General features: G+C 37.6%; 2 protein-coding genes across 26 annotated transcripts in view; both read left to right on the top strand.

The window, feature by feature from the left end:
- The window catches only part of SGIP1 (SH3GL interacting endocytic adaptor 1), a 205,055-nt gene extending 196,247 nt beyond the window's left edge, over positions 1–8,808 (top strand). For all 24 annotated transcript variants that reach the window (XM_058717059.1, XM_058717060.1, XM_058717065.1 and 21 more), the window contains one exon: positions 910–8,808. In XM_058717059.1, the coding sequence (XP_058573042.1) occupies positions 910–932 (23 nt within the window). In that variant the 3' untranslated portion in view covers positions 933–8,808. The remainder of the gene's footprint in view (positions 1–909) is intronic.
- Positions 8,809–10,155: 1,347 nt separating this feature from the next.
- The window catches only part of DYNLT5 (dynein light chain Tctex-type family member 5), a 43,869-nt gene continuing 26,275 nt past the window's right edge, over positions 10,156–27,749 (top strand). For both annotated transcript variants that reach the window (XM_058717057.1, XM_058717056.1), the window contains exons 1-2: positions 10,156–10,248; positions 12,187–12,308. In XM_058717057.1, coding sequence (XP_058573040.1) covers positions 12,190–12,308 — 119 coding nt within the window. In that variant the 5' untranslated portion in view covers positions 10,156–10,248; positions 12,187–12,189. The remainder of the gene's footprint in view (positions 10,249–12,186; positions 12,309–27,749) is intronic.

Raw genomic sequence — 27,749 nt, 5'->3', positions numbered from 1 at the left:
ATGAGGTAAAAATGGGATAATAAACTGGAAATCAGAAATTAGAAAGGCCCTGACTATTTATCATGCCTCTGGTTCTGTTTCTTATGCAGGGATGACCAGTCATTCCCATTATATACATGTATACACTAAGGTTAATGGAGTAAATCCTACTTTTACATATATATATATATATATATATAGGCAAACAAAATATATATATATATATATATATAGGCAAACAAATATATATATATATATATATATATATGCAAACAAAATAAATGCTATTTGCCTTTGAATTTACCTCTTAACTGAAACTTTTTCTCCAACAGGACTTCATAGGTTTTAGACTTGTTAGGCATAGCTGAGATCTGAGAAGATCTTTCACTTTAATATAAGTACCCTTAAAGAATCTAGGCCAGGTATCAGCAATGGTTGCCCATGAGCTGCAATGGCCGTGAGACAGGTTTTTGGCATATATAATAGTTGGTTGGCAAAGGAGTCCCCAATACTAGGGTGATTATACTTATCCATGACTTGCTGGGATAACAAGATATCAATGACTTGCTGGTTTTTATGCCTGCTATACTCGTGTAATTATCAGTTATAGCCCTTTCACTGTCAAAAAATGACCCAGGTTATATGGTTACTATTCTTGTAACAAGTTGGGTTCCCACATCCGGGAACAAATCCTCCACCCTATCCTAAAACCTGAACCTCTGCAAAGGGTTCATTCACGGAAATGTGAAAAGACAACTTGCTGGGCTGGGAAATTGAAAACTTAAAAAATTGCGCATATTTGATACTAGTATTGCTCTCCTCAAGATGCAGCAATTAGCTTCTAGTGGTAGGGCAGGAAGAATAAAAATGTTGCCCCCATATAATAATCACGTTATGGAAGGTAACCTGTTGATATGTTTTGTTTTGCAGGAAAATACTTGGCAGATAACTAATAAAATCATATGCAAGGATTTGGAGGATTCATATAATGGAGAACTGTTGTATGAGAAACAGGTTTTAATTTTGGTTTGATGAAAACAAACCAAAATCTGCACTCGGGATATATCTGCTGGAAATGTCAGTGACTTTCAGCAATGATTTCCCTCACACAATACCATGGTGACCAGTCTTACAGTATTTACTTCTAGGTGTAATATTGTTAATGGTTTTAAAATGTAATTATTGTATTTGTAAATTGTACTCATTCCAGTAAGGCAGTTAGACACTTGAGTTTTAGCATTTTACCATTCCTGAAATGGATGTAATTTCAACTGTGGTATGTAAATTTAATAGTAGTACTGTTGAATGGCACAATGCTTACAGAGGTAGATTGCATTTTGTCAATATATAAAATTTAAATATAATATTGATAGCTGTCATAAAGGGGGTGCCACATACAAAGAAAATTAAGTGGAACCAGGAAAAAAAAACACTTCCTTTTCTTCAATCCTTAGTATGTTTTATTCTAGTGCTAAATAAAAATTCTATCTTCAAATATTTAGTGGGTTAAATTCAGAAACTATTTCAGAAAAAAAAATTCTAAAGTTACAGCATATTCAAGAAAAGCATTAATTACCACTTTTTAAAAAGCTTTTTTTTCAAACTGCAAATTTCATAAAAATGCAAACTGTGTAAACAGGACCTCTTATTTTTATAACTTGTGTAAAAAGGGAAAGCAATTCATATTTAAAGTTTAAGTATATGAAATTCTAACCAAGAGTAGAGAAGATGTTCAAGTCTTAACCTTGCCCCCCTCTCTACAGTTTAGCAAATGTGGAGATTTGCTGAATAATATCAGACTAAAGCCAAAATTGTGATTTTAAAATTTCAAAACTTTCCGTAGGTGAACTGGTTAACAGCTTTTGCACAATTACTCTGAACAGAGTCTCTCCCATCTAGCATGGAGAATGGTCACATATCTTTCTCTTTACCTACAGGAATCAAAACACTAAGATTGAAATCTCAGAAAAAAAAAAATTTAGTTCCCTATTTAAGTCCAGAAGGAAAATTTTAATCATCATCATTTATATCATTTGGGAAGGAAAAAAAAAAAAGCTTTATAAATGAGATTATGAGATTCTATCCACATTGTACAATAAATTTCCTTTTGGCTAAGATTCATCGTATGTAACTATAAATCGTTGCCACTCTTAGGGAACCAGGAAGAGAGTTATCAAAAATTTATGTCATGATTTCATTGTTGCAAGGTGTGATTAAAACTGTAATTACTCAGTCTGGCCTCACACTGGGGGGATTCAGAATGGAGAAGCACTTCTTCAGGGGTGGGTCACAGTTGTAAAACCTCCCTCCTCTACCATCTGAAAATATAAAACTCCCTTTAAGTCATAGAGCTTTCTTTAAACATGAACCAATTCTTATTCTAAGTTACACTGTTAAATAACTGTAATTATTAAGCTGCTATGTTTATCATTAGTTGATTAAGTTTTACATTCACTTATATTTGACAAAGAATCGTTAGCCCTTTAAATTTTAGAATCAAATTAAATTTTGTAAGTCTTACTTTTAAAAAGAGATTGTGACTGGCAATTGTTTATAGTGGAACTTTTTAAATTAATATTTGTACTTCTCAATCAGTGCTTGCTACCAAGAGAATGTTCAAAAAGGTCTGTTTCCCCTCAGAAGAATTCCTACTATCCAAACACTCTCAGTTGGCTCCCCAAATAGTCTGGTATTGAAGTTTTTTGAACAAATTATTAATATACTCATTTTAAGTAAAGATAGTCAATTTGATTTTGAAACCAAAATAGAAAATGCAAACTTTTCACTCCCATAAAACATAGGGAAAACTTCAAACACTGAAACCAATGGAGAATAAGCAGATAGTTGTAGGTAAGATAATTGAGAATTATCCAACATACAAATATAAAAATGCGTTTTTAAGTAATTCATGAGAAAACATATTGAATATTATGAGTACAAAGCATATTAAAAATGTGTAAATATTACTGGTTCTTATGTCTTGCTCTTTATATTTTATTTTATATAGTTCTAGCGTGAATTAGTAATTAAGCACAAGGGTTTTCTTTCAGAGTAATTTTGTTGATATTGTAAAAAATATAATTTAAAACATAGATTACAATAATTTCTAACATTATTCAAATGTTTCCAGGAACTAAATTTAAAACTATGGAGATCTCTTATGATCCCTTAATTAGGCTTTGTGAAACAGAATGGAAGTCATTGGCTTCATAATTATTAAACTTTCAATAACCAGAACCTCATTAGAGAATACATCCCTTCTCCTTTCAGAAAATAGGTCAAAGAATAACACAATAAACTCATATCAGGGATTTAGATTCTGGTGGGCTTTTTTTCAAACTTATAGTTTATACCTGTTATACCTGTATCTATAGTACTGTACAATAGGAATTCACATTAGGAAAAATAATCCTAGACAATGCAAGAGTCTCTGCTATTGAAAAAAAACAACAACAACATTAAGTCAGGTTCATTATCAATTCCTAAAATTAAACAAAATGGGCAAGTATATAGTAATATTTTCAATACCAGGGGTTAAAATAAAAAGCAAGAGTTCTCATTAACCAGAACACCATTTCCTGAGATTTATGATTTTAAAAGTTTCTGTTCTAACAAGATAGAAAGTATGAATGATATTGCTTTATTTTGACAACATGGAAAGTATGTTTTTCTTTTTAAAATAAATTCCATATTTTCTTGATATTTTTAAAATAAATTCTTATTAAGAATTAGTCTGAATTTTACCATAGTTGGAATTTATAATTCCTAAGAATTAAATTTTTAATTATTTTTAGAGCTCTGTTCTTCTCTACACTTACAGCCAAACTGAAAAGTCACTGTATGGTATTTGGGAACATATTTAACCTATAGAGAAAGAATGTCAACATTTCAAATGGTTTTCAGTAAATACAGATGCTTTATTTTTGTTTTTATGTATTTTTACTCAATCTTAATCTGCAAAGTGTTTGAGGCAATAATTTTACACATTGTCATTTCTAAATCTTCTTTAAAGAAACCTGGTAACTACATTAACTCTACCACTAACTCCTGCTGTGTGATGTTGGACAAATCACTACCCTTCTCAGTTTCTCATCCTTAGAATGAAGGATTGGGATTGCCAGTGATTTTCAAGCTTTTCTTAACAGCAGGACTTTTTTCTACTAAAGTTGCACATGGAATTCTGTTAGACAAAACAGTTCAAAGCCATGAATGAGTTCCTTCAGCAGTTTAAATCTGTGCCCCCCCCCCAACCAACACTATTTAAACACCATCATAACATATCAACAATCTATAAAATTTTTCCCACCTCTGAAGTTCCATGATTCTACTAGACTCAGATGGATCCACTTGGGGGGGTTCATAAGAAAACTTGTACAATCACAGTGATTGACTGATGTATAATAAAAATTTATACTTATTGGAGTGCTTACCATATACCAGTCAATATAGATATTAGCTCATTTAATCCTTATATCAACCCAAATGTTGTAGGTACTCTTTTTAATTCCTATTTTACAAATGATGACATTGAGGCTTAGATTAATTAATTTGCCCAAAGTGACACTGAAGCTGGAAGTAACCCAGTTATCTTGACTGCAGAGGGAGCCGCTGGCCAGTTTTGCTTGTTCATTCTGGGAAATAAATTCTACATATTCCATTTGAATCCCAAGGTTAAAAGGTGCTATGAAAAATTAGTATCAAAATATGGGTAATTGTAATAGCAAAATTGTTGGAAAAGAGTATGTTTCTCAAATTATGACTTTTGGACTGTTTGCATTAACATTCATTTAAAGGACAATGATTTTGGCTCAGTCACCACCACATCCCCAGAGCTTAGAAGATAGTAGCACATCAATAAGTTTACATTGAATGAATAAATCTCTAGGGATACTATTTAGTAATATGTATTTTGACAAGCACCCAAATTTTGAGAATCACTGCCCTAATAGGTCTCTGAGGTCCTTCTTAGTTATGACATTTTATCAGATTTTAGACATTAACTGTAAGTCAAATATCACTTTTCTAGTGAGCTTATTTTTTCACTCAGTCCATTTAACTTTCTCCAATCTTAAAAAAAAAAAAAAAAGATTCAGGGCTTTTTCTAGAGTTGCTTAGAGTTCTCCTGTTATGCTATCTCTGTGTCAAAGTGGCTTGAAATTCATTCTCTCATTTTCATATTTCTGTCCTTTTCATCAATGTCTTAAAAGACTAAGAGAAACTGTAGGGAGACTGCAAGTTCTCACTCATTGCAAATACAAAGTCCTAATAAATGTCCTCCTCCTTGCAAGAGACACTCAGACAGATATGTAACTTGTGAGTTGACCCTATTTATTTTGTACGTCTTTGAACTGGATGCTGTATAAGCATGGACTGGTGTCATTCTATAGGAGTTGCACCAACCATTTTTATTTTTCCTTTATTTTTTTTTTCCGAAATAACCACACTGTCAATTAAATTTGAATGACACAGTAAAATGTGCAGATATCTACTAAGAAGATGAGTTGTGGAGTTTGCTATTTTTTTAAGCCTTCTTTTTCCTTAGATTATGCATTAAGCAAAATCCCATTCAGTTTAAAAATATTCATTTTGCTACATGGTTTTTTGACCAGCAATTTTTTTCAATGCAAGTATAATTTTGTTATGATATCAAAAGGTGGGTGATCTCTAAATATTGCTTCAAAAGTTAATATAAGTAAAAATGATGTTTCCTTGAAATAAGTCAAATTAAATTGTTGATACAAATGGACAAATCAATCTATGTTACATTGATTAAAGAGTGTTCCGATGATCCCCCCCCTCCCCACTACCTTTTACTATGTGCACTTCTGTCTTGAGGCTTTATTGGATTTTCCTGCTTCTTTTGTGGGTTTTTTTTTTTCCATTTAGCAAACAGCATCTAAATGCCATTCCCTCACTCATGAATTAAACATGGACGCCATTACATTATATTTTGTGCATGGAGTGTATGGAGGAAAAATGAGGTAGGAGTCCTATATTTAAATCTCCAAATATTAAAAAACAAACAACAAACGAAAACCCGCTAGCTTTTCTTTATGTCATTGCTTTGATGTTCTGTCGTCTTCTGTAGGCTAGAGTTGCAATTTTAATATCTAATTCAAACTGAAATATTCTTCTTGAAGGAATGTCAAATTTTCGGGTCTATTAAGGTGATCATGGTCATACTTCTTCATTATCCCTCATGTTTAATATCTGATTTCTATCTTCAACGAGTATTCTTGTGAGAGAAAGGCACCTCCTTATTGACATTCACCATAAGTATAATAATTTATTCTCCACGTATAACTTCTAAAGTTATTTTTCCTTTGACTTATAGTATTTTTGATTGTCTCCTTCTATCCCTAGGATAGTAGATTGCTTGTTCTAAATACATCTTTAAGCTTATAAGAACAGATGTTTCAATGAGAAGCAAATATATTTTTATGTGTCACTTAATGCCTGAAAGAAAAATAAGTAATGGAAACTTCTACTGCATTCACCTATATTCCAGTATTTTCCAAATTGTGTCCTGTCTACTGGTTCTGACAAATGTTCACAGTGGCCTGCGAATACATGATCCTATGTCATAGTCCCCACCCCTCGGACATTGATAATAAAGGTCAGTGTTTTAATGAAGCTTAAGAAAGTTATTAAATCACAAGAACACTTTTTTTTCCCCAAACACACCTTGAAGAAACTTGAGAAAAGTTTTCTTTTTAACACCAGCTTACATATCCTTCAAGGACTGCAAATAATACAACCAGGAATGTTTTGAAAGGATGCTTCTGGGTCTTTGAAAAATCCCTACCATTTCAAATCAATTAGTATTTATTTTAAGTTTCATTAGTATATCTTAGTGAATTTAACTTTATCCCCTAAAATATTCAAAATAAAACAATGAAGTTGTTTTAGTATATTAATTTTTTAAGTATCATGTTTAAGGTCTGTACTAATGACCAGCACATCAGGCTGCCATCTGTTGAAAACAATCCAAATTCTTTACAGAGTGGAATTACTGCTAATGGACAACCTTTGATAATATTTTATTAAACAGCTTTAAGAAATTGAATCATGATATCTCAACACTGACAGCATTTTTACATAATCTTGTTAGAAACTATATAAAAACGTTTTTTTAAATGAGAGGGATACATTATTTAGCAAGGATTTTGCAGAACTGTACACTCTATTAGTAAGCATTTTCCAGTTCTTTTTTTGCTATGCTTTATTTTGAAATCAATTGTTTTTACTCAAAATCAGCAAAATTCCTTTAAAAAAATTCCTGGACAAACCGATTCAGAATAAAGCTGAAATCACTTTACACTTCCCTAAATATAGCTCAATTTTTAATTCATTCAGAGTTTGTGAATCAGCTTGATAGATGACAAGCCATTTATCATTTTAAAATATTACATCGAATGAGTGTATCATGTGAATGTTAATTCCATCTCATTTGTTCAGCTGTATATTACTTCATTGACATTTTCTCCACCTTTTGTCTTTTTTTGGCAAAACTAATGCTTAGTGTTATTCATACATACATCATTACTTTAAACTATTTTAAATAATACACCAAATAACTATCGCTGGGATCACTGTCCCAAGGTCCAAAGCCAGATTGTTTTCTTTTCCTTGTGAGAGGTGATAGGATGATAATTATTATAGCTGTGCTGGTTTTGCAGGTCAGTATTGAATTCTTGCTTTGTTAAATGGATGTGCATGAAAGAGATTGGCTCCTGTCTGATCTGTTTCTCTCTCAATTTAAGAGAGTTGGAAAATTGCTGTTGAATACATTTTCTGGAAAAAGCCAAGTGTTGGTATGATGATATGCTAATCTTATCTACGAGTAGAGTTTCACTACAGGCTAAGCAGTCATTTATAGAGCTGGCTTTTTTTTAACTGTTTGAATATTGTTGGGTTTCAATATACAATTTTTTTTTAATTTTTCACTTTCCGTACGAAAAAAAATCTATGAATGAAATGATCAGATTTTAATGTTCATGCCTACTAAGTGTCATCCATTTTTTTTTTTTACTTTAACAATAAGAGAGATTAGGAAAAGAATGTCAGAAATTTTCCTGTGTTTCTAAATGTAATAAAATTCAGTCAGTTGTCTTTCTTAAGGAAAATGCTGTTCGTATATACTTGAATTTCAGTTGGTGGTAGCCTTTATTTAGAATTCCCCCCATGATCTTTATAGCAACAGTAAGCTGAATTTCTTTATGACCTGTACGGAGTATATAATTTCACAAAATTCCTTGAGCATAAAATATTTATAAAAGACATTGTGGATTAAAATACTCAAGTATATTTTTAAAATCTTGTTAAAAAGTTGATGCCTGGCTCTTTTTCCTACGTGTTGTAATTCAACAGAGAGTACTTTTATTCCCATAGACGTTACTGCTTTGTCTATGATGAAAGCTTTACTGCTTCTGCGCTGTGCTCAAGAAGAGAAACAGCAAAAGAAGCAAGGGCTGGCTGCAGCAAAGCTCGCTGTTGAGCAATGGTGACGTGAATGTGTAGTACTGATTTATTGAAGATAATCATGAGAACATTTTAACGTTACTTGCCTTATGAGTTAGAAAAGGTGTGGATATCATTTTTTTTGTAAATAATGATTTTTACAAATGTTTTTTCTGTCATAATTTTCCCGATCACCCATTTCACAAATCCTGAATATGCAATTATTTATCATGACACATTACTGCAACAAGCGTTCCCGTTTCAGAACAAAGTTTAATTATACATGAGATCAAGATGAAATATCTGAGTAAGTTGTTATTTACATGTGATTTTTTTTTCTGAAAAATAAATGAAAACTCTAAAAATAAATTGATTTGTGAACCTCTTTTATCAGTAGCCGCTTAAAATTTTATCACATTTCTGGAAAGTGCTGTCGCATGTTTAGGGTGGGCAAAGTGGGCGAAAGGTTTGGCACAGTGCAAAAGTTTTAGAGTTGGACAAATCCAGCTCCGTGATTTAACTACAGGCTTGAGCATGCTACTCAATGATTCTTCATTCTTATCTTAAAAAAAAAAAAAAAAAAAAAAAAAATGGAGTTAATGTTCCTTTATCATGGGGCCAACGAACAGTTTAAATGAGATAATCTTTATCAGTCACCTAATAGTTCCTGCCTACTACATAGTAGACACTCAATAAACAATCCTTTCCTGTTCTTATTTGTCTATGAATAGGGATTGGGATGGAACCAGAACACTTTATTGATCTTTCTCTGGCTCTACGGTTATCCCAGTGTATTGCTATTGTAAGCTAATGCTGACTGCACTGAGCACTCAATCAAGGGACATGTGCCAAGCTAGTGACTTAGAGGCATTATTTTATTTCTATCTCCAGTGATTGTGCACTATGTAAGGTTCTTTCAAGGGTTTGGTTTGTTTGCTTTGGGTTGAGGGAAGGAGCCTGGAGTTAATTATTAAGGAAATTAAGGACGAAGGGCCTATTAGATACGGCAGGTGGCTCCTCAAGCCCAAACAGCCTCCATTTCAAAGCTTCTTAAACTTTAAGAGGTTGGGAAGAGAACTGTTAAGGAAAGTGAAGGAGCCGTATTTGCAAGGCACAGGAGATAAATCCATACGCTGCAAGGCCCTGCGCATGTTATTTAAGATCTCAGAATCTCAATTTTCTCTATCTGTAAAAGGTTAACAACCTTCCCTTGACAGACTTGTTGGGACAACTAAATAAAACGGAAGCTGTTTTCCAAGTATCTGGTAAATATTAGCTCTCAACAAATTATCCCTCTGATGGCGTATCTGTACCTTGGAGCCTCAGGGATCTGGGGATCTGGGGAAGCAAAGGGGGGCTCTACTTTCTCTTTGTGCCTCAGATTTCCTGCCCCAGGAAACCGCACTCCTGCCCCAGGCGTTCAGGGAAAAGGGACCTGGATGAGGGCTCCGTGGGCTGCTGCTTGGGTCCCAGAGGACCTCGCCGTAGGATGAACCGGTTCCCTCCAGCTCACAGCCACCCCGGGGCACAAACGGGCTCAGGGCGTCCTCCGCTGGGCAGAGACGATGAGATCCTTAATCCTTAGGGCAGCTCAGAGGACCACGCAGCTACTATGCCCCTCCCCGGGCGGGCAGAGGAGTCTGTTTGAGGAAGTCACCCTGGAGACCCGGCGCGGAGCACACGGGGAGTGCGCGGGCGGCCGCAGGCGGAGGGAGACGCGGGCCTCGCAGTGCGCCGCAGGCTCCCGCAGTGGAGGAGAGGGAGGTCCAGGAGGCCCCTGACGGAGCCGCGGCTCCAGCGCTGCTGTGGGTAAGCGCTCACTCTCCGCGGCGCCTGGGGGTGGGAGCGGAGAAGATAGAGCAGGTGGGAGGGTTGCCGAGGAGGGAGGGCCCTGTGGTAACAAATGGCCTGTCTGCGCTGGCCTTGGCCTCCCTGATGCCTACCCCTCCTCCCCACGACAAATGGGAGAAAGTGGCTCCAAATCACTGGAAGTAAGTCTTGGCCTTTCGTCCCCCCCCCCTCCACCCCCCCCCCCCCCCTTCGGACCTCCTGCATGTCTGAGCTTTAGGGTGATGCCTAGTACAGAGCTGGCCAGCTTGGTCTGCTCCTTGAGAGCGATGAGTCCTCTGCAGCACTGAGGCCCGGCAACACTGGGCGGCCACACCCTTGCGGACCTCTAGATCCCAACTCTGGAAACGAGTGAGCAGACCAAGGTCTGTCTGTGTCGCTTTGGATCAGAACCTGAATGACCCACTTAATGAGGTTCAGTGTGCCCTACCACACGCATAGACACATGTAGGCACTCCCAGTCATATACACAGACATACACACAGACACTTATACACACAAGCATACACAGATGTCCACACTCACACACCGCACACACACAAGACGCACACCCACATTCAGTACACAGACACAGAGCACACAAGGCTCACACACAGACACACAGGCACACACTCACTTGGGTGCACAGATAATCAATAGCTCACACACACAGGGGCACACACGGGTACACACAGGCATACACTTACACCCATGTACATCGATACTCATACACACAGCCTCACACACTCATGCCCACACAGGCACACACCCACAGAGGGATACTCACGCTCATGCACACACTCACACAATCACACACACACCCCTCACCGCCTCCCTTCCAGCACACAATACCTCTGCCAAATCTGTGTGCCCTTTGCCTCTCTACTCTGCCGCTGATCACGCTGAGGTTTTTAGATTGTATACTTGTCTGCCCTACCCACTCAACTGCCAGCTCCTTGAAAGCAGGGACTCTGTTTTAGTTCTTTTTAGTGTCTAGGACAATGTCTCCTTATTAGGGCTCTCAGATTTACAGATTATAAAATAATTTAAATGACTATCTAAATTTCTATGTAGGCAATAGAGCAGTAGACCTACAGTCTAAATTCTGGGAATCCATTCCTACTGGCAGCTTTTTGACAAGCATTTGAGAAAAGGAAGTAGATTTTCTAATAAAATACTTTGCTTAAGGTTAAGTTCTGTGTGCTGTTTACAAAGTAAATCTCTTTGGCTTGAAAAAAATACCCTTTGGGGAAGACAATTTTAATTTTTAAAGTACTAGCGACAGCAACACATATTAGTTAGCCAACTTTTATCAGGATTAATTTGGGGGGGGGAGGCAATAAAAAATACTGCTTTCTGACATGGAATATCTTTCTTCCACACAAGGCTATCATTTCTCAGTGACTTAACCTCTTCTGCTATTAAGCATTTAGCTGAAGCTTAATATCTGCTTATGTGAATTATACTATTGCATAGATAAAAGTTAGAGGAGTTATCATATTTCCAATTATACTGATCAGAATAACAACATGTACTCATTACTCTCAAGGAAAGTGCACATCCCCATTCAAAAATTGTAGAAGACTATTCTGTGTTTTTTGTAGTTTTTAAAAATTTTTTTAACGTTTATTTATTTTTGAGACAGGGAGAGACAGCATGAATGGGGGAGGGTCAGAGAGAGAGGGAGACACAGAATCTGAAACAGGTTCCAGGCTCTGAGCTGTCAGCACAGAGCCTGACGCGGGGCTCAAACTCACGGACCACGAGATCATGACCTGAGCCAAAGTCGGATGTTTAACCAACTGAGCCACCAAGGCGCCCCTATTCTGTGTTTTTTAATCTAGAATGAGTCTCTGTGTTATACTAACTAAAATGTTTTCAGATCTTCCATCTGCTATTTTACAAAGTTGCTTTCCATAGGCTATGATGATGTCAGACATTGCTAAAGACAGAATGGCTCATTCTGTGAAGAAAAGGGGAAGTATGTCTTCTCTAAGTGGTCAAGAATTCTGGCAGAAAGAACTTCACAGGTGCACCAAAAAGTGAGTAACTGAATGTCTAATAACCTAAGTTTGATTATTGAGTAAACCGATTCATAATGCTTATCAGAAGAAACAAATTCCTTTGGGACATAAAAAGAGAGAAAATGGGCAAGTACAACATTCGGGTCACCTTTTGGGGCTATATTTTACAAAAGAAAGAAAACGAGAGTGAGAAAATCTAAGTGATATGTTGATTCCGGCAGCATCTTTTTACTATTTCAAGGAGCACCCCAAAAAAAATCATCTACTCAAAAGAAATGCCATACGCGATGTGGATAAGCTGCATCTTACATGTCTCTTAAATTCTTCTCAATATCATATCAATGAATAGATTTTGCATTTTACAATCTCTCTATATATAGGGTATATATACATATATATAATGCATTTATCATTGTTTTATACAAATTTCGTGATGTATTTTCAATAGTGTCCCTTTAAATGGCTGCATAATACTTTGTCTGTTTATAATTCTGGGCTAGTTAGCCATGCCCCAATTCTTGGGCATTTTAAGTCTGTTTCCACTTTTTTTTTCTTTTTCACTGTATAATAAGTTTCTGCTTGTTTTCTTTCCAGAAGTATGATTAGTGGGTCAAAAGGTAATAAGTACATTTTTTGGCTCTTGATGCATATTGCATTTGCTCTCTTAAAAAGATTAATTAATTTTTAATACTTGCATGGCATTTCTTTTTGACTGCCATTGGGAAGAAAACAAAGCAAATTATCTGACGCAGAGGTCAATGAATTTATATAATAGACTTTCTTTCTTAACGATTTCTGTGGGATTGGAGGATGTGGTATAGAAATCCCCATGGTTTGGGCAGCAAGAGCTGGTGTGTTCTGTGGAGCAGAAACCAGAAAACCTGGAATAGATTTGCATTATATTTCTGAAATAAAATCTTTCCACTTTCAGAGTGTATTAATGTACTTATTTAAAAGTCTGCTTTCCAACCCTGATGTTTGTGGATTACAAATACAGCCTTTTTCACAGATAGGAGATGTAATGGAGTAGCAGTCTCACCTAATGTCAGAAGTAAAGCTGGGGGAAAAATTAACTTCAACAACTTTTGCTTCTGACCCTAAGCCCTTTTGGCTGCTAGTCCCAATTTAAGTGTAAGAGGTTTTTGTTCTTTTCAAATTTGTATTTACGTTCTAGTTAGTTACTATAGAGTGCAATATTGGTTTGAGAAATAGAATTCAGTGATTCATCACTTACATACAACACCCAGCACTCATCATAAACAAGTGCCCTCCTTAATGCCATCTAGCCCTCACCCATCTAGCCCATCCCCCACCCGCTTCCCTTCATAGCCCTCAGTTTGTTCTCTATCTTTAAGAATCTCTTATGGTTAGTATAAGAGTTCTTTATAAAATTATTTTAAAATAACTGTTAGCTTAAATTCAACTTTTTTCAAGAAAATATTTATAATATAGGGCACCTGGGTGGCTCAGTCAGTTGAACATTCAACTTTGGCCCAGGTCATGATCTCACGGCTTGTGAGTTCAAGCCCTGCGTCGGGCTCTGTGCTGACAGCTCGGAGTCTGGAGCCTGCTTCGGATTCTGTGTCTCCCTCTCTCTGTCTGCTCCAACCCCACTCTCTCACTCTCAAAAATAAATAAGCCTTTAAAAAAAAGAAAATATTTATAATAGTCTAACATAAATCATGTTTCTGCAATTAAAAAAAAACCTGCTCTTATCTGAAGACTAAACTGTCATTCCTATTTGCATCTTTTTCATTTACATCTTCCCTTTCAAGGAAAATTAGAAAGTCATATAGAATCAGAACATGGCCAAATTTAAATAATTAGGGAGCGCTCTTTTCTAAGTTTATTTATTTATTTATTTGGGGGGGGGGAAACCTGCACATGAGTGGGGGAGGGGGAGAGAGAGAAGGTGAGAGAATTCCAAGCAGGCTCCAGACTCCGAGCTGTCAGCACAGAGCCCCACAAAGGACTGGAGCTCACAAACACTGAGATCGTGACCTGAGTCAAAATCAGGAGCCCGTTACTTAACTGACCAAGCCACCCAGGTGCCCCTAGAGAGAGAGCATTCTTTTTTAATTGATGAAATATAAATACAAATCAAAAGTAACAAAAATACAGAAATCATATTTACCAACACAGTAGGGTAGATTTTTCACTAGCTATCATTTAATTGATAATTTTATTGATGTATTTCAAAGTTAGAAATTTGAACTCTCAAAACATTCAGGAAGGATCCTCTACTTTAATACTTTTTCCTTAAAAGTCAAATGACCAGCTTCCAAATACCTTTGCAAATGCAGAGGCCATTTGGGAGGCTGCATCCTGTGCTCTAACTCCTATTTACTCACTGAGACCAGACTGCAAGTGATTTTCCTTTACAAAATGAGTCTTCACGTACTAGAAAAATTCGAAAGCTCAGTGGCTATCAAATGAAGACATTGTTTTGAATTTGCAGTTTTATGGGAAAGTATGTACCTTTCATTTGAAAGTTATTTAAAAACAATTTTTGATTAAACTGATTTCAATAGTATAAAGCCTATCCTGAAATATGCTCATTTTTATGTACATTACCTCATTTAATCTCCCCAGCATTAATCCCACCAGGTAGATCTTATTCTCCCCATTTTACCATCAAATAACTGAGGCTTACAGGTCAAGAAATGATTTAATGACTAGGGTACAGTCCTAAATCATGAGTAAGGTATATAGGATCCACAGACCCTTGCCTGCTTGTCTATCACTGTGTTCTCCACTATCCTGCTTGCATCCTACTCTCCAGTCATACTCAACTTCCACATTTATAATCCTTCATTGTTCTGTCTTGCCTCCAGCCATTGCCACATGTTGCTTTCCCATGGGGTGCCCTTGTCTGAAATGCTCTTCTTACACTCTGGCTTCCTTCTCCTCCTCCTCGAGGAGTTAGCTCCACCTTCATCTTTCCCGGAAGCGCTCTCTAACTACTCAACTACAACCACTTCCACTTCCAGTGATTGGGTTGAGTTGGATGTTCTTCCTTTCTGCTCCTGTTGCTTTTCTCTTCTACATGCTACTGGATTTGGCTGTTTTCTTGTCTGTTGCTCTTGTTAGATTATGGACTTATTTGCCTTTATAGCAGTAAACACACTGATAAGGAGGGCAAAGAAGAGTAGGAAGTAGACCTACTTGGAAAGCTGCTTCTTGGGTGTGATGTAAGATCAGCATAGATTCAGCCTTCCATTCTTGGTTTCTCTGTCTATAGTCTTTTACAGTAGTAACTAATTCTTACCATTGATCTTTGGGCATAATGGATATCTGAAGTGCCTTCTGAATTGTGAAAGGAAGATTGAATTTATATTCACTATAATTATTGTTTTTTGGTTTTTTAAATCCATTTATTTTATTTTTTTTCAATATATGAAATTTATTGTCAAATTGGTTTCCATACAACACCCAGTGCTCATCCCAAAAGGTGCCCTCCTCAATACCCATCACCCACCCTCCCCTCCCTCCCACCCCCCATCAACCCTCAGTTTGTTCTCAGTTTTTAAGAGTCTCTTATGCTTTGGCTCTCTCCCTCTCTAACCTCTTTTTTTTTTTCCTTCCCCTCCCCCATGGGTTTCTGTTACGTTTCTCAGGATCCACATAAGAGTGAAACCATATGGTATCTGTCTTTCTCTGTATGGCTTATTTCACTTAGCATCACACTCTCCATTTCCATCCACATTGCTACAAAAGGCCATATTTCATTCTTTCTCATTACCACGTAGTACTCCATTGTGTATATAAACCACAATTTCTTTATCCATTCATCAGTTGATGGACATTTAGGCTCTTTCCATAATGTGGCTATTGTTGAAAGTGCTGCTATATTGGGGCGCCTGGGTGGCGCAGTCGGTTAAGCGTCCGACTTCAGCCAGGTCACGATCTCGCGGTCCGTGAGTTCGAGCCCCGCGTCAGGCTCTGGGCTGATGGCTCGGAGCCTGGAGCCTGTTTCCGATTCTGTGTCTCCCTCTCTCTCTGCCCCTCCCCCGTTCATGCTCTGTCTCTCTCTGTCCCAAAAATAAATAAAAAACGTTGAAAAAAAAATTAAAAAAAAAAAAAAAGAAAGTGCTGCTATAAACATTGGGGTACAAGTGCCACTATGCATCAGTACTCCTGTATCCCTTGGGTAAATTCCTAGCAGTGCTATTGCTGGGTCATAGGGTAGGTCTATTTTTAATTTTTTGAGGAACCTCCACACTGCTTTCCAGAGCGGCTGCACCAGTTTGCATTCCCACCAACAGTACAAGAGGGTTCCCGTTTCTCCACATCCTCTCCAGCATCTATAGTCTCCCGATTTGTTCATTTTGGCCACTCTGACTGGTGTGAGGTGATATATGAGTGTGGTTTTGATTTGTATTTCCCTGATGAGGAACGATGTTGAGCATCTTTTCATGTGCCTTTTGGCCATCCGGATGTCTTCTTTAGATAAGTGTCTATTCATGTTTTCTGCCCATTTCTTCACTGGGTTATTTGTTTTTCAGGTGTGGAGTTTGGTGAGCTCTTCATAGATTTTGGATACTAGCCCTTTGTCTGATACGTCATTTACAAATATCTTTTCCCATTCCGTTGGTTGCCTCTTAGTTTTGTTGGTTGTTTCCTTTGCTGTGCAGAAGCTTTTTATCTTCATAAGGTCCCAGTAGTTCATTTTTGCTTTTAATTCCCTTGCCTTTGGGGATTGTTAACTGTTTTTAGGGCTGGATCTTTTTACTTAAATTATGTTTCTTTGTAATGCAATTTTTATGTTTTATTTTTATTCTTCTAATGTTTATTTATTTTTGAGAGAGAGAGAGAGAGAGAGCAGGGGAGGGGCAGAGAGAGAGAGAGGGAGAGAATTCCAAGCAGGCCTCGCACTGTCAGCACAGAGCCCAGTGCAGGCCTCAATCCCATGAACCACGAGACCATGACCTGAGCCTAAATCAATAGTCAGATGCTTAGCTAACTGAGCCACACAAACATCCCTGTTTTATTTTTAAAAGAAGAAACATCTTAAGCTGACTCTTACTCTCCCAACATCATAACTGCTAGCATGTTGGCACAACTTCTTTGTATACCTATATAGTTGACATCATACTGCACCTGTAATTTTGAATCTTGTTTGTTTTTTCATTTAAATAATAAATAGTAATGAGGCTGATAAATAGTTAACGTTTAAGTCTCACAGAAGCTCTGCAGCAGTAGGTGACAAACTATGGCCCAAGCACCAGGTCCAACCTACCACTTGGTTTTGTATGGTTCCCCAGCAAAATACGGTTTATACATGATTGAAAAAAAATTAATAATATTTTTTATCAGTGAAAATTATTAAAAGTGCAAATTTAAGTATCCACAAATAAACTTTTATTGGAACACAGCCACGCCTCTCCATGTAAGTGTTGTCTCTGGCTGCTTTCACACTATAGAGTGGAGTAGTTGTGATAGATACCATCAGACCCACGGAGCCAAAATATTTGTTAAATGGCATTTTACAGGACTGTTAGCCAACCCTGCTTTATAAGATAAATGTTATTATCATCCCCATTTTACAAATGAAGCAACAGGTGCTTAGAAATGTTGAGGTTCCAAAGCTACGGAATTAGCAAGTGGCAAAATGGGCTTTTGTGTACAGGCAAGTATTCTCATTCTCTGAAAATTGGCTATCTATGTGTAACTTACATTAATCAAACTCTTCTATTCATTCACCTGAACCTTCTGTTTCCCATCCGTGGTTAAGAGCAGGTATTGACAATGACATCTTTCTTGTTAGAAGTTCAGCCTTTGGCAGTCTTCAAACAGTATTTGAACAGATGGGCAACTCTCATGTTCTTAAAATGGAAACAGAAGCCTGAGGTTAAGTTACTTTCCCAGGATAATGTGACATGATAGCCAGGATTATTTTCTCTGAGGCCGGTAGTTGGACTAGTAGGTCAGCCTAAAGCTGGGGACTAAAAAGTCTTTCTTTTGTCTCAAACCAAAATTACAGTGATGTCATGTTACAAGGACTTTGAGTATGGCTCCCTGATTAAACCCACTGGTGGCATCTAACACCCTGGTTAGGCCATACTATGTCCTTCCACTTATTCATTTATTCAAGGTTTACTGGGCTTCTACTCCGTGCCAATTATTGTGCCACATGTTAGGCATATAACGGTAACCAACTGTAGGGTTCTACTCTGGAGAAGGTCATTTTTCAAGTAAACTGAAAGGCCACCAGGTAATTTGTTTTTCTGAAAAAATGGAAAATGCTGCATTGATTACTTCACTGGAAATGAATATTTATTGACAAATGAGTACATTGTAGGCACTATGCTGGGTGGTGAACCCAGCATAGTGAGCCCAATAATCCTGGCTCTCGTGGAGTTTATAATCTGGTGGGATAGGTGGTGAACAAGTAATTTTAAGTATGATGAATTTATTCTACAATTTCCACCTATACTACTGTGAGTTGCTTATGTGCAGTTAAAAATGATGTTGCCCGACCGGTTTCCTGATTTTGATAAGTGCTGTTGCCATCTAAATAAAGTTAAAGCCCCCCAAAAGACCTGGATGAGATATAGCTCTCCCCCTCCAAAGAGAGAGAAGCTTGAGAAAACAGAAGTGTTCATATTCCTAAATTAAACCACAATAAAAACTAATATTACATTGTACTTGATAGATTATTAAACTGCTTCACATACAATACCCATATGATTCTCATGAAAATCCTGTGGGTTAACTAGAGAAGATACTTTTATGATCTCTAGTTATCTCATTTATTATCTTATTTCTCTCAGGAGCAGAGTTGAGTTGAAAATATTCCTCATTCCATAGCACATTGTCACACCAATGTGGGCGAGACCTCTGGTGTTTACCTGATTGTCCCCCTTCTTCCCCATCCACACTTCATTCTCAACTCTCAAAAGGCACCCATAGTACACACATCACTACATATGCTACAAAAATATACATATCTAAGTATTGTATTATATATATATATATATATATGTATTTAATTTCTGTGTATTATGATGTTTTGACATTTAAATATTTATTTTGAGAGAGAGAAAGAGAGAGAGAGCAGGGAAAGGGAAGAGAGAGAGAAAAGAGACAGAGAGAACTCCAAGAAGGCTCGCACTGTCAGTTTAGAGCCCAACAAATGGCTTGAACCCACGAACCGTGAGATCATGACCTGAGCAGAAATCAAGAGTTGGATGCTTAACAGACTGAGCCACCCAGGCACCCCATGATGTTTTGACATTTTAAAAAACCTTTCTGACTGGGGAGACACTGCCCTTCTCAGGTCTAACCAATTCTTAAAGATAGCCAAGGTCTCAGCAGGGAACATGCCTTAGACATACATGCAAACTATTCAACCCAGAGCCAGCTCCCCTCTATCTGACCTCTGACATCCAGCATTCAGTATTCCTCTGCCTTAATCAGCCTAGAGCCAAGTACCAGGCAACTAGGGATCCTTCTATAGCTTAGAGCCCATTGAAATTATTCAGACTAGCCAGTCTTGAACTGCTTTCCATGCCCAGTTTTGCCTTTCCCTCTGAAACCCCAATAAAGGGTCTAGCCCTGTCTCTTCCCTGCTTCTGTCCTCTGCATCTTGACACTGGTGGCATGGCACGGCATGTCTCTGATCTCTAGGACCTGTGAGTATAGTAAACTGTGTTTTCCTCTGTCTCCTTTTGTGCCACACCTGACTGACCACCTTATAAAAGAATACAAACAAGCACTTACCAAAGATTTTGACTTACATAAATGGTGTTGCGCTATAAACCTCATTTTGTTCTCTAAATTTCATATATGTCATTCAGTATTTTATTTTTTAAATTTACTCATGTAACTGTGGTAGCTCTTTGCTTCTTACTGCAGCATAGTAGTTCTTAATATGTATCCATCACATATGTTTGTACCCATCCCTCTATGGATGAGCATCCAGGTTGGCTTTCACATGCCATGTAGAACATCTTTGTACATAATCCTTCACTGGCACCTTCGTCAAAACTGCCCTGGGAATGTGATCCAGTATTAAGATACACCACAAAGTTGTAGTAAGTAAAAATGATAATAAACGCAGAAATAGAGAGATAGGTGCATGAACAGAGAAACAGACCAATGGAACACATAGAGAATTCAGAAATAGACCCATGAATATATGGAAGCATCATGTATGAGCAGTGAGGAAATTATGGGTTTTTTGATAGATTGTGTTGGGAGAAAACTGGCTCAGTAGAGGAAGGAAAATGAGGTGGATTCTTCCCTTATACCATTTACATAGTGGATTCTACATGGAAGACTGAAATGTGGAAATCTAGAAAGTGAAAAGAAGAAAGTATAGGAGAATATCTTTGTGTTCTGTGGGTAGGAAAAGATTTCTTAAATAAGATTCCAAAATGAAAAAACAAAACTATAAAAAAACAACTTGATAAACACAACTACAATAAAACTTAGTATATCTGTTCAATAAAAAATATAATAGACATAGTTAATAGGCCAGCAGAAGATACGTGTTTTTTTTTAAATCATGCACATTGACAATAAAAAAATAGAGGAGATAAATAGCAGTTTGCAGAAGCTAAGCCCAAATGGCTAAGCAGAATATGAAGAGACACTCAAAAAACAGAATATAAAGAGATGCTCGAACTCCCTTAGCATGAGAAAAATGCAAATTAAAACAAGATACCATTTGCATCCATCTGAATCGCAACATATAAGAAGGGAGACTGATAACCAAATGTTGGTATTTGCTGGGCAAATAAGAATAAAAACAAATATCCATTCAGCAAATAAAACAGTATTGAGAAAAAATAAGTATGTGCATACCTTATTCTCCCATACTTTGAGGAGACCGACACTTGGCATGGTAAAGTGACTTGCCAAATTATCACAACTCCCAGATGACAGGGCAAAGAATCTGTAGTTCTGTGACCTTAGAATTTAGAGACAACGTGACAGTGTTTGTATTTGTTATATGGGCTGAATTGTGTGCTCCCCACACCAACTGCCCGATCCCTGCTGAACACATATGTTGAAGTCCTCATCTCCAGTGCTTCAAATGTGTCCTTATTTGGTAACTGCGTCTTTAAAGAAGTAGTTAAATTTATTTTTTTTGTGTTTATTTTTGAGAGAGAGAGAGAGAGATGGAGCACAAACAGGGGAGGGGCAGAGAGAGAGGGAGACACAGAATCTGAAGCAGGCTCCAGGCTCCCAGCTGTCAGCACAGAACCCGATGCGGGGCTCAAACTCATGAATCACAAGATCATGACCTGAACCAAAGTTGGACGCTCAACTGACTGAGCCACCCAGACGCCCCAAAAGAGGTAGTTAAATTTAAATGTGTTCATTAGGATATGTTATAATCCAATATGACTGGTATCCTTCTACGAAAAGAAAATTTGGACACAGATACATGTAGGGGGAGAGGATGTGAAGATGGCTATCTACAAGCCAAGGACAGAATCCTGGAATAGACCCTTCCTTCCATGGCCTTTAGAAGGAACCAGTCCAGCTAACGCCTTGTTCTCAGACTTCTAGTCTCCAGAACTGAGATGATAAATTCCTGTGGTTCAAGCACCTAGTCTGTGAGGCTTTGTCATGGGATCCCTGGCTAACTAGTACAGTATTTCTAAAGGAGTGAATGGAATAGTAGCAGCATAACCACGGAGGAAAATGGAGTGGCTCAGAGATCTGTTCTACACAGACTGGCTGGGGTCAAGTTCCAGCTTGAACACTTAAGGTGCTGGTCTTGCATAAGTTATTAAACCCTCTTTTCCTCAGCTTCTTCTTCTATAAAATGGGTTAAAAATGGTAATTGTTGCTTTGGGGTGTGGTGAGAATTTAAAACAATATATGGAAACACCTAGAATGGTTCTTGGCACATCTAAAAACAGAGCGAGTATTAACTATTATTATCACATGGAACTTTGGAATCAAATGAGGCCTGTGTTTGAGTCCCAGATCTGCTTAACCAGCTACTATTTAATATTCTTTGAGTCTTAATATATCACCTATAAAATGCGAATAATAATGACCACAGAGTCATTTCGTGTATTCATTAAACACATTCTTGTTACCTGGGTCATGGCATTGTGCTAGGTGCTAAAGATACCATGGTGAACAAAACAGGCTGTCCCTGGGCTTGTGGTAGTGCTTTTGTCAAGATCATAATGACTCTCACGTTACTGATCCAGTCAGTGGTCAGTCCTCATCTTACTTGACCTCTCAATATTTGAGGCTGTCCACTGATCATTCCTTTCCCCTGGAAAAATGTCTTCACTTGGCTTCAGAACACACACTCTCCTGTTTTCTTTCTACCTGATGGGGCCACCTTGTCAGTCTTCCTGCTCCCTGCACTTCTCCTAAGTTTCTTAATGTTGGATGCCTCAGAGAGCAGTCCTTTGCCCTCTTCTCTTATTCTGCAGTTATCCTCCCAGGAATCTCCTCCAGGATAGTCACTGAGACATGATGCTATATGCCCAAATTTATATCTCCAGCCCTTAACGTGTCTCCCAAACCCCAGGCTCATATATCTAACTGCCTATTGACCTTTCACGTTAGTACATGGTAACCGCCTCAAACTCAGCATCCTCACAACTTAATTCTTTATCTAAATGTCCCCCTTCCCATTCACAGGGAATTCTGTTGAATCAACTTTGAAGATATATACAGAACCCAACTACTGACCACTACCCCCCACCACTGCCATCTCAGTCTGAGTCACTGTGTTAGTCGGCTCAAGCTGCCATAACAAAATACCATGGATCAGGCAGCTTAAACAATAGGATTTTTTTTTCACAGTTCTGGAGCCTGCAAGTCTGAACTTGGGATGCTAGCATGGTCAGGTTCTTGTGACTGACCTCTTCCTGGCTTGTAGAGGGATACCTTTTCTCTGCTTCTTCACATGGTGGAGAGAGAACCCTGGTGTCTCTTCCTCTTATGTAAGAACTCCAATATTTTTGACCCAGAGCCCTTATGACCTCACTTCACCTTAATAACCTCCTTAAAGGCAGTATCTCCAATACAGGCATATGGGGAGGCGGGGGGGCTATTAAGTCTTCCACATATGAATTTTGGAGAGACACAGTTTAGTCCATAGAAGTTACAGTCATCTCTCACTTGGATTACTATACAAGCTTCCTGACTGGCCTCCCTGTTTTTACACATGCCAGCCTACAGCCTATTCTCAAAATAGCAGTTGGAGTGATCATTGTAAAATATAAAGTGGATCTTGCTGTTCCTCTGCTCAAAACTCTCTATAGGCTCCCGCTTGATCAGAGTAAAAGCCATGGTTTTACAATGGTGCACAAAGCTCTACATGATCTAGCTGCCTAAACCTTTGTAACCTCGTTTTCCACCCTCCTGCTTGCTCCCTCCGCTTCAGCTACTCTGACCTTTATGCACTTCTTCAGAAATACCAGGCAGCCTCCTGTCTCAAACCCTGTGCATATACTTTTCTCTCTCCCTGACACACTTCCCCCAGATATCCACCCGGCTCCTTTCCTCACCTCCTTCAATCCTTTGCTAATGGAAGCCTATCTTGACTGTTCTATTTAAAATTGCAAACAGCACCCTCTCTTCCGTCTACTTTCAAGGCCCCTTAACTAAGCATTTTTTTTTCGTTCCCCTGTAGCTTTTATCACTTTCTAACATAATACATCATTTACTAGTTTTGTATTTTATTGTCTACTCTCTGTCCCTTCTCACTAAGTTCCATGAGGGCAGAGATCTTGTTCATGTGTTTCATTTTTGTATCCTAAGAACCTAGAATAGTGCCTGGAACATAACACCAACTCAATAAATATTTTTTTAACATTTGAATGAACAATTGTATACTAATTCCTGAACAAGCAGGTTCTTTTGCTCACAGATAGGTTAGGCTCACAGATCCACATATGTGTTTAGGTGACTAAGGACTTTCATCTTGTAGACATAAGATACATTTACAGCAAATAAAAATTCTTAAATTTTCAAATTTTTAAAACAAGTCATGCGTTTACCTCCTTACTGAAACATTCAATTGTGCATTTGTAGAAAAAAAGAAAAAGAAAGAAAGAAAGAAAGAAAGAAAAAGAAAGAAAGAAAAGAAAGAAAGAAAGAAAGAAAGAAAGAAAGAAAGAAAGAAAGAAAGAAAGAAAGAAAGAAAAGAAAGAAAAGGAAGGAAGAAAAGGAAGGAAGGAAGGAAGGAAGGAAGGAAGGAAGGAAGGAAGGAAGGAAGGAAGGAAGGAAAAGGGGTGCCTAGTTGGCTTAGTCGATTGAGCAGCTGACTTCAGCTCAGGTCATGATTTCACAGGTTCATGAGTTCAAGCCCCACATGGTGCTCACCGCTGTCAGTGTGGAGCCCGCTTCAGATCCTCTGTCTGCCTCGCTCTCTGCCACTCCCACTCATGCTCTCTAAATAAATAATCAAACAAACCTTAAGAGAAAAATAAAGAAATAATACTTTAATTTGTGTTGAAAATCTGTTGAGATAGACCACAGTCCCCCTTCATGATCTCCATAGTACTGTAGCAGTAACCATGGCACCCAAACCCTCAGCCTCACCTGAGTGATGATTGCCAAGGGTAATATGACTTTGAATCTATCCATTCATCCAGGAGCTGCAACAGAATTTTCATCAGCTGTCTTTGACTTTAACCTCACCTTCTCTTGAGTAAGCATTAGTTTAGTGGGCCTCAGACACTCTGATTTTCTGTCCACACACTCAAAATTATTCTATTTTGTCAGACACCTTTTCCGGATTATCTTCAATCACATCAGAGCTTGACGTTTCACAGGTTGTGTGGTTTACTTTTTGTCCTTCAGGATCATTCCTACTCTTAAAAAAATGTATGCTACAAGAACACATACCATTTCTCTCCTCTTTCACTTATTAAAATGTATGAAAATTATGAAATTTCAAAATTTCAAAATTATGAAAATCTTGACCTTTCTTTCTATTATAACCTTCCTTTGGCTAGTAAGATGGGGCCAATAATGTGAATAAAATATCTCAAAGGTACATAAAAATCCAGCAAACTTGCTATAAACTGACCACAAAATTAAATTACCTTACCAGACAACTTCCACCTTCTAGTGATAGGGGAAGAGTTGGTATGCTTTTTCTTTTAAACATAACATTCATGAAAACATCCTTTAGACATTTTGAGGCAGAAAGTTCCCAACCAAGTGAGCCTTTATGCATATTTCATCTTGTTTTCAATATCTTGTTTCTTGAGCACAGGGAATAGGATTTTTCTTTGTGTTGCCAGCCTGCCCACTGTGAGCAATAAATATTTGTTGAAAGAATGAGGGGAAAAAAACAAACAAAAGAACAAATGTCCAAATTGTATACCCTGAAATAATGTATACCGGAAGCCTTCTTTTTCTCTGTGCGTTCTGAAATATCTCCACTGGGAGGCAGCACATAACTTTAATAACAGGTTTAGGGGGAGAAAAACAACAAAAACAAAATCATGCCTGAACAATACCGTTCAAAATATGGTAGTTCCAGCTATTTCACGGTTACAAATAGAAGAGAGAGATGATATTCTGACATTTTTAATCTACTAAATTAATGGCTCCAAGACCAGTTATACATTCACATATTATCTCTTCCTGCAGCTTCAAAACATCTAAGTAATAATGGCAGTGAAAATGTCTGGAAATGAATTCTTAATAATAATTACATAGTATTGATTTTGATGAGACTTAATTGAAATTACTTCAGTCTCTTCAATACATGCTTTGTATTTATTCTGTGTAATTCAAGGAGTGAGTAGCAAGTACCTTTGTAAGATGTTTTCAGGAAAACTGAATTTCATGAAACAGTAAATATATTCCAACTTCTTAGCTAATTTTCTTTTTGCCTCTTTTCTGCATAATCAGAACACAGACTGTTGGCTTGGCATGGATGTTTCCAATGTCAATCAAGTACAATATAGGAGGGTTCCTTTTGTTTTTGTGGACCAATTTCATGCAGCTATTTCTGCATCCAGGTTAATGCCACATCTGTCCTCAGCAGTAGTATATATGATTCCAAGTATTACTGAAACTTTACAAATTGTTACTCTTCTCCTAGAATAACATTACTTGATTTGTTCCATGTTTTCACCAGTAGTTTCTGCCAGACTTTGTTTTCCTGCATTTACTTTTAATCTACCTTCCTTCCCATAACTTGACAACTCTATTGGATACATTTTGCCAATTGAGTCCTTTTCTTCCATAAATGGCAACAAACTGATGAAACACATAGACAGCAAAAGCATTTTTCACATTCACAAAATAAAATCAACTGTAGTCTTCCCTTTGCAATGAGATCATGTATCTATCTAGAAGGATTATTATTACAAAGTAGGGAAAGTCTGGTCATGGACAACAGAAACACATCTGATTGTAATATTGTGACATATACCCAATAAATGTCTTGTGCTGTGTATACAGCACTGGCAATTAAAATTATAAAAAATTTTTTAGCACCTCACATTTTTGTCTTTAAAAATTTCAAAGGGCTTGAGTAAAGCTGTTTATCAATAGAAAATATGTACTACATATTTTCCAAGTCAGTATTCTGAACTGATACTGGTCATTTACCATTCTCAAATATAGAATCTCTTTTATTTCCAAAAATTTACTAAACCCACATTCTGGTTTAGTGTTAGTTACCCCTATTGCAAAATTTTATATATTTTATCTCTTCCTTCTGTCTTTTTTCAAGGAATAAATGTTTTTTTTTTTCTGTTCAGCTCATTCTTTTCTTTTCTCTCTTCCTTTTTCCAACTCATCTCATTTTCAACGTTTTTTATTTATTTTTTTGGGACAGAGAGAGACAGAGCATGAACGGGGGAGGGGCAGAGAGAGAGGGAGACACAGAATCGGAAACAGGCTCCAGGCTCTGAGCCATCAGCCCAGAGCCCGACGCGGGGCTCGAACTCACGGACCGCGAGATCGTGACCTGGCTGAAGTCGGACGCTTAACCGACTGCGCCACCCAGGCGCCCCCCAACTCATCTCATTTTAATGTAGGAACAAGCAGATCTCAGTTTCAAAAAATACCATATACAGAGGCTTTTTTTAAGTAACAAGTAAAATTTTTCTGTAATTTTCCATGAAGTTACAATTTTAGTGGGTACATGGTCAACCTTCTAAGGTGCATAAAAAGCAACCAACAAACCAAATATTTTCCTTCTGCATGAGAAAGAATGCCAGGTTACAATAAAATATTTGAAACCTCACTCCCCAAAGTCCTATCTCCTCCCCAAAACTAACTCCAAGTTTGGTCCTCCAGTACTTGCAACATCCTACTTTTAAGGAGCAAACTCTATATCAGTTAGAATTTATATCAGTATAGGGGTTCCTGGGTGGCTCAGTTGATTAAGCATCAGACTTCGGCTCTGGCTATGATCTCACGGTTCATGGGTTCGAGCTGCGTGTTGGGCTCTGTGCTGACAGCTCAGAGCCTGGAGCCTGCTTCAGATTCTGTGTCTCCCTCTCTCTCTGC

The sequence above is a fragment of the Neofelis nebulosa genome, chromosome 2 (assembly GCF_028018385.1).
Source record: "Neofelis nebulosa isolate mNeoNeb1 chromosome 2, mNeoNeb1.pri, whole genome shotgun sequence".
NCBI classification, from domain to species: Eukaryota; Metazoa; Chordata; class Mammalia; order Carnivora; family Felidae; genus Neofelis; species Neofelis nebulosa.
The sequence above is the reverse complement of the archived record's forward strand: the minus strand, read 5'-3'. Positions and strand labels throughout refer to the sequence as shown.